Here is a 13,035-nt window from a genome sequence, read left to right as displayed (position 1 = left end):
TAATTGTAATACTCATAAATATGCTAATGAGCCACCGACAGCACATTGCTGCGTTCCTAACCAAGTGGGAAGTGGGAATTTACAATACAAAAGTCTACCCTTCGCACGCGCTGCGACGTTTGCATTCCTTCATACTGTAATAACATGTTGCGGTCCTCGGTAATCATGGACCTGTGTTTGTCTTCTTCCAGACTTCACAAGGAGGAGACAAGACTGAGGCCTTTTCTGTCTGCCTTCGAGTTCCAAAGTCTTCTCTTCAACATCACTGCATTCAGGATCAGCAACGCAGGAGGACACAACTGTAAGTGTGTGTGTGTGTGTGTGTGTGCACGCCGCAAGATCAGAATGTTAACACCAACAGTGTTAAATTAAATACTTCCTTAGAAAGTACATGTGACCCACCGAAATAAGGTTAAACTAACACTTTTCAAAGTGTTGACAAACTAACACCCCTAGTGTGTTGGTTCCCTAACACCATGGGTGTTGTAAATTCCGACTTAAAATAACACTTTATTAGAGTTGATGCTGTCAGACTATCGCAGTGTTGGGGGGAGGGGGGGTGTAAAGCCTTATATCTGTAGTCGCTGAAAGACTACAACTTGTGTTGGGCGATCTAGATCAATGAGAGAAGACGGTCTAGATCAATGAGAGAAGACTTGAAATAGACAAGATGTCAGTAAAATCTTTGGGTAAATTACATCATCTGGTCTAACAATCTGTAGCTACAATTCTCTGCAGATTGAGGAGAAATGGCACCTCCATCGCTCTCATACCCAACAATGCATTTAATGTCTAAGCACGAACCTGCAAAACCAAAACCCCCTTCCTCATCTCAAAGTACTGTCAGTTAACCTCCCCCAGCCCATTTACTTTGACAGATCATTCTTGTCAATAGTAGCCCTTTGCAGGGGAATTTTGTAGACCTGTCTTTGTATTTTGTTTTGATAATCTGCAGAAATAAGAAAGGTGTTTGTGTTATTACTGTGTAGTCTTGATTTTATAATTTTCAGTGTCCCTTACTGGTTTCTGTCCCACAATTTTGTTGTGCTCCATAACTGCAATGTGTGTTTGCTCCCTCATGCTTGTGTACCCAAAATGCCCCCACTTTGTGGTATTTGTGGAATCACTCCAGATRACCTGAGTTTTACAAAGAGAAGAGAGGTAGACGAAATTGATTACGTGGTCTGGAAGGTACTACCTCTAACCACCGTTCACCCCATAAAACAAACACAAACCATACAAACATTACCCAATTCATGTTAATACCATGCTTACTGTAAATTAAGCTATTTTARCTGTCAGCTTGTAAGTATTTTGGCCAACTTATCTTCATCTTGTGCAAAGCTAGGGGTTCGAAGCGCATGTTGGTAGAATCAGCTTCTGTACCACCTTCCACAAAATACACAATTTAACCACCCCACTAATTGTATTGATCTCTATTAGACTCGCTAGCTAAGCATACCTAACAATGGACATTTCAATATAGTCAGCTTGCTGTTACCTACCTAGAGTCACTAAATTGGCAGCAAGATTGCTAGCCAGCTGAGACTACCAACACACAAATAAAGAGTGAGTTAGTTATATCGACAATTCTATTTTTAGTGACAGATTGTTTTCCAGACCAGGGTGAAATAGATGAGATACTCTTATTTGGAAACATTAGCTAGCATACGTTAGCTAACTTTGGTCAAAGATAGAATGAACAAACAAACATGTTTACTCTGCTGAAGGTAGCTACCAGTCTAGCAGTGACTACAATGGCATAGGCAACATTGATTGACATTATGTATACCAAAGATAGCTATATGATTTAGCTGATGGCTTTCAGAGTTCAATATAGGACTGTAACGTTAGCTAGCTAACTTACCCAGCTAAACTGGCAAGCTAGCTAACGTTAGTTGACTTCTAATTGAGAATCTTCCGTTTTGTTGTGAAGGGAAAAAATAAATGGTATCAGCTGTTGTCTGTTCAGCCTGAAAATTCCCCTGATAATCTTTGGTCACCGCATCATTCTTGATAGCCACAAGCCACTGGCAGAATCGGGGTGAATCTCTGGTAGGTAGAACGGTGAAAGCTAACTAGCCAGGCACAGAACACCACAAGGGCAAAATGACTAACATTAGTGAAAMACAATTTTTTTCGAAAATATCTTGCCCAGAGAAGTTCTGAGACTACTGTGTGTTGGTCGTTCGAAGTAAACACCAATATTCAATTTTAATCTACTGGTGTTAACCCCACTAGAATCAACACTCAGATTGAACACAACACTTTATACCTCGACACCTGGATTGTAACACTTTTGCTGTGTGCATGTTTGTATGTGTGTTTGTAGGAGTGGGAGTGCATAAGTGTGTGTGCACACAGTACATGCAATGGCTAGCGTGTTTTTCATTTTTGTGCCTCCGGTACTCTATTACTGTGAGTATGTTTATATTTAACCTAGGCATTTTTCTTAATCAGAAAAGTTGTTAAGGTATGATGTGCAAGCAGGCAACATGCTCTGTAGTCAGTGTAGTGGTTCCTCTCTGCCCTGTTATTCACATTTTCCTGCCTAACATGAGAGGGCTTTACTACAGCAGTTCGTTAATAGACAGCAGTCTGGTTCCTACTTCCTGCTCTCAACCTGCTGCCCTCTCATTGGCGCCGGCCTCTTCTGTTAGGCTCTGAGGAGAATCTCTCTGATAGCACCGCTGGRCCTCGCAAATATCAGCTGCCAAGTTTGTTCACTGGCAAGGGAAGTTCACTACTGGATSTCTAGCTCACTTAGTAACAGTCTGCCTAATTCACGTTCAGATAGACACGCACCCATGCACACACGCACACACACTCTATCCRTCTAGTTTATACACACAACCACTTTTAGCCTAATAAGGGATAGAGGCACACACAGACACAGATTTCCATGATCAGTTTAAGGGCATCTTTAGACTGAGTGACTTGTCCCTGAGTGTTCAACACATCTGCTCTGACTGAAGCACTGAGTTGTGCCAAGTCCATCTTGCATTCACAGATATTGCCTGTCTGTTCTTCCAAATCTTCTGCTCTTTTTTTTGGGGGGGGGGGGGGGTTTCTCGCTCTCGCTCTCGCTCTCTCGCTCTCGCTCTCTCTCTCTCTCTGTGTTTAGATCAATGTACTGAGATGATCTGAGAGGGATTGCATTGGATTACAGCACATAGATGACAGAACAGCTATTCAAAGCCATTATCTCTCTTTCAGCCACTTTAATTACGGGTGTCACAGCCACACACACATTAAAACTTACATACACACTATGCACATGCACACATTCACACTTGCATCCATACTCATGTACACATACACATACAGTCGCTATCTCTCTCTCTCTCACACACACACACACTCACACAGACACAGTCACACACACATAAACACACTCTCATAAACACACACACACACATAAACACACTCTCATAAACACACACACACACAGACACACTCACATAAACACACTCTCTCCCTCTTACACACGTACATTGCAAATGATTTGTGTCTCAAATTAGTTCTCAAACAGTGTTAGAAGTGCCTTATCTCTGCAGGCGCCCAGAGACGCTAATAGGAAAATCCGACAAAGCGCTTTTTCCTCCCTCCCTGCACCAAAACACAGATTAAGGCATTCATTATTAGGCTGAATTATTTTAATGACAGGATTGTCTGTAGGCGATTTCTGTCACATTGTTGGGTGAGGATCCTGCCTGTGTGACAGCTAAGTGGTACTGGGAATGTTATGTTAGGGTAGGAGGCTTCCAGTTCCACACAATCAACAGAGGGAGTTGCGAGGGGTGGAGAAAGGTATGACGGGAGAGAGGGAGAGAGCAAGATGGAGAGAAGGAGATGGAGAAAAGGGAGAAAGAGATGCAAAGAGAGCGAGATGGAAAGGGAGCGATGAGGAGATGGACAAAAGACGAAGAGGGAGAGAGAGATGGAGAGAGAAAAATAGGGAGACATGAGGAGATGGAGAAAAGGAAGAGAGAGAGATAGAGTGATAGAGATAATGTTGTACAGGGGTTAGCATGCAGCCAGGGGAATGGTCGTCAGGGGGGATGAGTTGGTTGGGTGCTGATTTGCATATAGTATGGTAAATGAATTGTGTTTGATCGTCGCTGAAGGATCAGGGGATCACAATTTGTTAGAGCCCAAGTTCTCTCTCTTCCTCATGCTCATCCTGTCTTTTCCCCCTGTCCTTTTCTTTCCCTCTGTTCCTTTCTCTCTCATTACACATTCATCTCTTATTACACACACAGGCTACATTTTTGATCTCATGAAAATCGCACATCCCTGACTCGCTGTGACTGACACACATGCACACACACTGTTAAAAGCTTGGCGCTGGACCTTGACTAGTGGTGGTAGTATTCTGTATGATGGCTGAGGAGGATTCAACCTGTACTATCCCCCCATCACTGTTCATGAAGGAGAGAGGGATCAGTAATCCCTGTGGGTGCTGGCTCCTGCCATACCTCCATCTCTCCTCCATCTCTCCTCCTCTTCCTCTCCTCCATTCCTCCTCCTCCTCCCTCACTCCACTGCACTGATTTATTTTGTTTTATCAGAGATTCCCAGAGTGAGGTAGCTAGGTGTGTGTGTACACCCATGTGCATCAAATGTGTGCATGCGCGCACACACACACACACACACCCATAATATCATAGAGCTACAATGTGTAACAGAGTTTGCATGGTGAACAGCTGGCTTGTCTTCTTGGGCACCTCGGGACCTCCAGTGAATATCCAGAGAGACAGAGATGATAAAAGTGTTAGCTTTTATCACTCTCACACTACTGTAGCCTACAGAGCTATATTCTTGACCACCCTCTTGCATGGGCACATAGCCTACAGTAAAATACATATGGGGTGAATTCCCACCTATGTACAGTGGTGAAAAACGTACTCAATTGTCGTACTTGAGTAAAAATAAAGATACTTTAATAGAAATTACCTCAAGGAAAAGTGAAAGTCACCCAGTAAAATATGACTTGAGTAAAAGTCTAAAAGTATTTGGTTTTAAATATACTTAAATATCAAAAGTAAATGTAATTGCTAAAATGTACTTAAGTATCAAAAGTAAAAGTAAAAGTATAAACCATTTCAAATTCCTTATACTAAGCAAACCAGAAGGTAACATTTTATTTATTTTTTATTTTTATTGATGGATAGCCAGGGGCACACTTCAATACTCAGACATCATTTACAAACAAAGCATTTGTGTCCGCCAGATCAGAGACAATAGGGAAGTGTGTGAATTGGACCATTTTTCTGTCAAAATGTGCCGAGTACTTTTGGGTGTCAGGGAAAATGTATGGAGTAAAAAGTACATTATTTTCTTTAGGAATATAGTGAAGTAAAAGTTGTCAAAAATATAAATAGTAAAGTAAAGTACAGATACCCCAAATAACTTCTTAAATAGTACTTTAAAGTATTTTTACTGAAGTACTTGCACCACTGCCTATGCAACAGCAACTTGGCTAAATTCCTGATGATCAAACACACATTATTACTGGACCATTAACTTCAGTATGTCAGAGTAGCCTTTCAGAATTAGTATGTTTGAGCATTCATGCCCTCTCTCTCTTCCTCCTCTCTCTCCAGAGTTGGAGTTAAAGTATTAATGATCTCCAAACTCTCTCCCCAGACACGTCCCAACTCTCAGGGGTAACCCTGGCCTCCGCTGCTCACTCCTCCAGCCCTGTTACCTCCTCTACCCCCCCTGCTCCCTGGGTTGAGGTGTGTACGTGCCCCCCGGGGTTTGGGGGTCAGTTCTGTGAGCTGTGTGCCCCAGGCTACACCAGAGAGGTCCCTAACAGAGGACCCCTGTCACCCTGTGTGCCCTGCACCTGCCACCAGCACGGACCCTGCCACCATGAGACAGGTAGGAGTTTTTTCATCTGTGTCTCTCGTGTTTTCTTGTTCTCTCATTTTCTCGTGCTCTCTCTATACCTCTCTTTCTCTCTTCTCATATCCTCTATCTCCTTCTCCACCTTCTCTTTTCTTCCCTTCCCTACTATTTTCTACTCTTCTCTCTGMACACTGATTGCAAATGGTTCTATATAGTGCCATATAAGGGTTCTTTGGCTTGTAAAACAAGCAGAACCCTTTTTGGTGCTATATGGAACCTTTTTTCATAATGTTCTAAATGGAACCTGTTTGGTGATGTAAAGAACCCTTTCTTAAAGTTCTGTGAAGATACATTAAAAAAAAAGGTTCTACGTAGCACCAAAAAAAGGTTCCGCAATGGTTACAACACTTTTGAGGGCTATATAGAACCCTTTTTATGATTCTTTATAAAACCTTTATGGAGAATGGTTCCATAAAGAAGATTTCACAATCTCAAAGGTTCTTTGTAGAACCACACATTTTTTTAGCCATATTATATCGTTAAAATGACATAGGTTCTATTGTTGTGTTTATAAGTCTGTAATAGGGCAGAATATCTTCTCATTATTTTACAAATGTTCCATCCCAAGAATAAATCCCTTTTCTCCTGAGTAACCCGGTATTTCCAGCCAAAAAATGGAAGTGTCATTCAAAACTATTATAAAGCATATAAATGTTTAGATTTAATTAGAGCTTTGATCAGCCTGTTGCTACCTGAGACTGATGAGCCATATATTAAATACATTTTATAAGCCCTACATTTACGATAAGGTTCCATATAGCACCATCGCCCCTACCTGGGCTCGAACCAGGGACCCACTGCACACACCAACAACTGCCTCCCACGAAGCACCGTTACCCATCGCTCCACAAAAGCCGCCGTTCTTGCAGAGCAGGGGGAACAACGACTTCAAGGTCTCAGAGCGAGTGACGTCACCGATTGAAACGCGATTAGCGCGCACCCCGCTAACTAGCTAGCCATTTCACATCGGTTACACTGTCACAAGTAAAAAAGTGACCATAATGAGATGATAGGTCTACATGCATAGTGAACTGTGCTCCATACTGAGATGGGTCTGTCCCCACCCTGATCGTTGATTCATCATGCAGAGGATGTAGAGAAGCCAGATTTAGACATTGCATATCATTTAACAGCTTCATTTCACACCATGCTGTTAATATAAATAATTTATTATAATTTAACAGGGTTTTTTTGGGTGGTAAATCCCGGTAAATCTTGGTAACCGGGTTCCCGTCATTCAACCCTAGTCTGGAATGGTTGGGGGTCCCTGGGGAGAGAGTTGAAAACTACTGAATCAGTCAACCGTTCTCAATTTACGCAAAACCATATGTGAGTTTGTCATAACACACTGTTTCTGGGCGTATATAACATGTAACAGTGTAATACAACATATGAGAAACTGGGTGGCACAAGATAAGCTGTGTGCAAACCAGACCCAAAGTATTCAAATGAGCTACCACCCATACATTTTCATTATCACTAAAAGAGCAAAGTACTCTTTTGTGAACTATAAAGAACAATTGAAGAGCTCAGAGGGTTCAAAAGGCTCCCCTACCCAAAGAACCCCTAAGGAACACTCATTTTGTTTGTATGCCTTCCCCCCCCTCTCTCTCTCTCTCTCTCTCTCTCTCTCTCTCTCTTTCTTTCTTTCTCTCTGCAACTTAATTGGTGCTATATATCCTCTACAGGATTGGTGTGTCCCCTGCGGGACGGTTGAGCTAACGTAGGCTAATGTGATTAGCATGAGGTTGTAGGTAACAAAAAAAAAGGACAAAGACATATCTGATATTGGCTACAATTTACAGTAGCTATTACCGTGAAAGAATACCACGCTATTGTTTGAGGAGAGTGCACAATTACGAACTTGGAAATGTATTCCTAAACCAATTAGGCACATTTGGGCAGTCTTGATAGAACATTTTGAATATATGTGCAATGGTCCATTGGATCAATCTAAAGCTTTGCACATACACTGCTGCCATCTAGTGGCCAAAATCTAAATTGCGCCTGGGCTGGAATAATGCATTGTGGCCTTTCTCTTGCATTTCAAAGAGGATGGTCCAAAAAACTAACATTTGTCTTTGTATTATCTTTTAGCAGATCTAATGTGTTATATTCTTCTACATTAATTTCACATTTCCACGAACTTCGAAGTGTTTCTTTTCAAATGGCATCAAGAATATGCATATCTTTGCTTCAGGTCCTGAGCTACAGGCAGTTAGATTTGGGTATGTAATTTTAGGCAAAAATTGGGGAAAAAAGGGTTGAATCCTTAAGAGGACAACCCTTTCTTGAAGGTTCAATAAATAACCATGGAACCTGTATGGTGCTTTAAAGTACCTTTTCCTCAGGTTCTATAAATACCTATTAATTTAAAAAAAAATTCTACAGTGCCTTCAATACCCAATAACGTCAAAGTGGAATCCAAGTTTTTTTTTTTGTAAGTAAAAAATTAAAAGCTGAAATGTCATGAGTCAATAAGTATTAAACCCCTTTCTTATGATAAGCTTAATGTTCAGGAGTAAAAATGTGTTTAACAAGTCAAATTAGTTGCATGGACTCACTCTGTGTGTGTTTAGTGTTTAACATGATTTTTTAATGACCACCTCATCATCCCTGTACCCCACACATACAATTATCTGTAAGGTCTTACAGTCTAGAAAGGAATTTCAAACACAGATTAAACCACAAAGACGRGGAAGGTTTTCTAATGCCTCTCAAAGAATGACACCTAGCATTTCGCTACACCCGCAATAACATCTGCTGAATACGTGTATTTGACCAATAAAATTGTATTTGATTTGACCTAATGGTAGATATAAAAAAAGAATAATCTGACATTGAATATTCCTTTGAGCATGGTGGAGTTATTAATTACACATTAGGAGGTGTATCAATACACACAGTTACTACAAAGATACCGGCGTACTTCCTAACTCAATTGCCACTCAGGAATTTCACCATGAGGTCAATGGTGAATTTAAAATAGTTACAGAGTTTAATGGCTGTGAAAGGGAAAACTGAGGATGGATCAACAACATTGTAGTTACTCCACGATACTAACATAATTGACAGAGTGAAAAGAAAGAAGCATGTAGAGAATTAAATATTCCAAAACATGCATCCTTTCCCACAAGGCACTAAAGTAATACTGCAAAGAAAATTGACAAAGCAGTTCGTTTTTTGTCCTGGCTCCATCGTGTTATGGGTATGCTTGTAATCGTTAAGGACTGGGGAGTTTTATGTATCTATTGATCTCCACTTGATAAGGAAAGGGCTGCAAATAGCTCAGGTTAATGTATGTAGCCTTCCTAACAAAATACATGAGGTTTTTAACTTGGTCAACATAAATAATATTCATATTTTAGCTTTGACCGAAATGCATTTAGATGCATCTGTAAATGATGGGCAAATTAACATTCATGGATATAGTTTACTGAGAAGGGATAGGAATAGGAATGGTGGGGCTGTAGCACTGTATATTCAGAATCATATACCTTTTAAGAGGAGGGATGACCTTAATGTATGTCAAGTAGAAGCACTATGTGCTCAAGTACATCTGCCTCACCAGGCAGCCATATTGGTAGGATGTGTGTATAGACCTCCTAGCTCTAAGGTGTCCTATCTGGATGACTTATGCACTGGGTTTGACCAGGCCACAGATAGCAACAGATATGTATTTATCTTGGGTGATTTTAATATAAATTGGAAGGATCACAATAATTTGAATAAAACAAAATTGATGAGATATGCCGAGAACTGTGGTTTGAAACAAATGGTTAATGATACTACTAGATCATCAATTAAGTTGGGTCATCATTCAGACACATGCATTGATCTGATTTTCTGTAATATACCATTGCAATGCTTAAAAAGCCAGATCAATGCCAGTGGGCTGGACAGACCATAATATTGTGACCATAACCATGAACACCCAGGTCCAAAGAAACCCCCTAGGATTGTGGTCAAGATACATTTTTAAACATTTAATCATGAGCTATTTCTAAATGATTTGGCTGCTGTACCCTGGGAGCTGATTTATCTAGAGGATGAACTAAATCATGCTACAGAATGTTTTATTGATTTGCTCACTGAGATAATGCCCCTATAAGAAAGAGTACAGTTGGTGCTCGTCCATCTCCATGGATTGATGATGAACTGGGTGAGGCTTTTTCTCAAAGAAATATGGCAAAAGTCTTAGCGGCCAGGTCAAAATTAGAAATTGATTAACAGAATTATAGAACATTACGTAATTATGCAGTTAAATTGAATCAAAAGAAAAAAAAGTTATTTTACAACAATGCTTTTATTGATTGTAAAAATGATTGTAAAAATGTATGGAACACAGTTAAGGGCATACTTGGTACATCTATCTCATCATGCCTATCTAGTGGAGGTTGACGGGAGAATAATAACAAAACCAGTTGATATTGCCAATCATTTTGCAGATTTTTTTACAAAGAAAATTGATTTTCTGAGCAACAATGTAAACAAACATTCTTCCAAAAAAGCTATTTTCCAATGGATTGATGATCATATTATGAGCAACAAGATCTGYTCTTTTAGTCCGCAAACAGTGTCAGTGGAGGAGGTGTTAAACCTATTGATGGTCTTATGGACAATTATGGTTATGGTCTTATGGACAATTTTTTGCTTCGCTGTGCTGCTCCCCAGATTACAGTTCCACTGAGATATATATTTAATTGGTCACTGGAAAAGGGGATGTTTGCAAATGTATGGAAGCATGCGAAACTGTGTCCTATTCCGAAAGACAGCAAAGAAACCATTACTCCTGCCAATAGTCGACCAATTAGTCTACTCCCTACACTCAGTAAGATATTGGAGGCTATTGTGAGTAGACAAATATGGGAGTACATGGAAAATAATGATTTGATTACAGCCAATGAGCATGCTTATCGCAAAAACACTCCACTACCACTGCATTGGTTGACATGACTGACCAGTGGCTCAATTTTTAGATTTCAGTGCAGCATTTGATTTAGTGGATCATGAAATAATTTTGACAAAATTAATACATTATGGTTTTAAGGAGGCAGCATTGAATTGGGTACAGTCATATCTAACTGACAGGAAACAGTCCACCTATATCAATGGTTCATTTTCTACCCCTCATGTGTTAAACTGTGGAATACCGCAGGGCAGCTGCCTTGGGCCACWTCTTYATTTWATATATACCAAYGACCTTCCCTATGCTTTAGCTGAAACTCAAGCTACTATATTTGCAGATGATACTACAATTTATGCAGCAAGACAATCGGTTCAACAGSTACAGCARGCTTTACAAGGAGATTTGGAGAATATCAGGGAGTGGGTTTGCCAGAACAAACTTGTTTTAAACACCAAGAAAACCAAAGTTATGTTGRTCTGTTCCACTAGGAAAAGRCCAAAACAGCATGGGATACAATTAAGTATGGGAGGAGTACAAATTGAAGGAGTGGCAGAAACCAAACTATTGGGAGTGCAGCTAGAGAACTGCTTATCATGGTCGTCTCAAATAACTCATCTATGTAAAAAATATATTAAAACAGCATGCATAATCAGAAGGATAGCTAAATATTTACCAGGAAAAATTCTTAAGCAAATAACACAAGCATTAATGGAGAGTCAAGTGAACTACTGTTCTGTGGTCTGGGGAAATGCATCATCAAGTGAAGTTAGGAGGCTGCAGAATGCACAGAACAAAGCAGCAAGGATTGTTTTAAGGTGGAGATATAGTTCTTCTGTTGCAGTCATGCGCAATGCTCTTGGTTGGTCATCAATCGACAAGATAATTGAAAAAAACATGCTTATTTTATTTAATAATTTACATCATTTAAAACAGCCAAGTTCTATTCACAACGGTATTCAGTTGGTAAGAGACAGACATTCCATAAATACTAGGAATAGATTGTCCACCATCTATGCATTATCCAGACAGAAAAGAGAAACAAGCAAAATAACATTTCGATTTAGAGCAATAAAGAAATGGAATAAATTAACTGAGCAAACCAGAAACCTTTCAATACATAAATTTGAACATAAATTTTAAAACCATTTAAATATAATACATAGACATTTTGTGTGACTATAGTAGATGAAGAATCAATAATTTTTAGACTTAGTATTTATTGGGTCATTAAGTTAATATATTATGTATGTTTGTAATAGTGTGTTATATGTGAAAATGTGTTTGTATTATAAATTGTATTTGAATGTTTAAGGAAGATTAGTCCAAAAATTAGTCCTAAAAGAGATCCAAATCAAATCAAAATCAAATCAAATGTCGAACAAAGTTGGAAATTGTTGCGACCTCCGTCTGTAATTTTCTTCCGCATGTTTTGCAAGTTTTTTGTTGATACAGCGTTGTCTTTATATCCGAAAATAATAATTTGGGGTATCATCTTTCCAAGGGTTCCATCTGAATTCACCCGCCGACGTTCCTCTGCACTGCCACGCGCAACTTTTTCTCAGCTGGCACAATTTTATTGGCTGCTGTCCGATTCAAACTGTAATCCGTTAAATGAAGTTAAAGCGCTGCACACTTTTTTTAATAGCATATTTTTTTTAATTTGGGCTTGGGGAGGGTATCAAGTTAGTTCGAGTCATAAGGCTCAAGTCCAAGTCAAGTCACGAGTCATTGGTGTTAAAGTCAAAGTCGAGTCCAAGTCATCATATTTGTGACTTGAGTCTGACTCGAGTCTAAGTCATGTAACTCGAGTCCACACCTCTGGTATGTACAGTACAAGAACAATATCAATAACGATATCAGTGATAGACGAGGTAGTTATATGCATACAATCAGGGGTAAAGCGGCTGAGCAGCAGGATAAAAAAATAGTAGCAGCAACATATGGGATGTGTTAGGAGAGAGGCTGTTTCTGTCCTGCMCTTGACTTTGGTGCAGGGCATGTGACGTCCATAACCTCTTCCTCGCAAAACTCCCTGATCTTCTCAAAAATATATGTTTGTCTAGCTGTGTCCAGTCCAGGTGGTGCTTATACAGGCAGACAATCTATGGGTGGAAGGATGACAGCATTGCGCAGCAAATGAATAAAAACAGCAATAAATCTGAAGACATTACAACCCTGCACAACATCAATTCACCTTATACAATGCAACGACA

The 13,035-nt window shown here is 39.8% G+C and overlaps 1 protein-coding gene across 1 annotated transcript in view; it reads left to right on the top strand.

Moving 5' to 3' along the window:
• LOC111963856 (laminin, gamma 3) overlaps positions 1 to 13,035 on the top strand; it is a 233,650-nt gene that overhangs the window by 114,259 nt on the left and 106,356 nt on the right. Inside the window, exons 11-12 of the mRNA XM_023987408.2 lie at positions 192 to 301; positions 5,650 to 5,886. Of these exons, the coding sequence (XP_023843176.1) occupies positions 192 to 301; positions 5,650 to 5,886 (347 nt within the window). The remainder of the gene's footprint in view (positions 1 to 191; positions 302 to 5,649; positions 5,887 to 13,035) is intronic.

This window comes from Salvelinus sp. IW2-2015, linkage group LG5 (assembly GCF_002910315.2).
Source record: "Salvelinus sp. IW2-2015 linkage group LG5, ASM291031v2, whole genome shotgun sequence".
In the NCBI taxonomy this organism is placed as follows: Eukaryota; Metazoa; Chordata; class Actinopteri; order Salmoniformes; family Salmonidae; genus Salvelinus; species Salvelinus sp. IW2-2015.
Note: the sequence above shows the minus strand (reverse complement) of the source record. Positions and strands in the feature narration are given on the sequence as shown.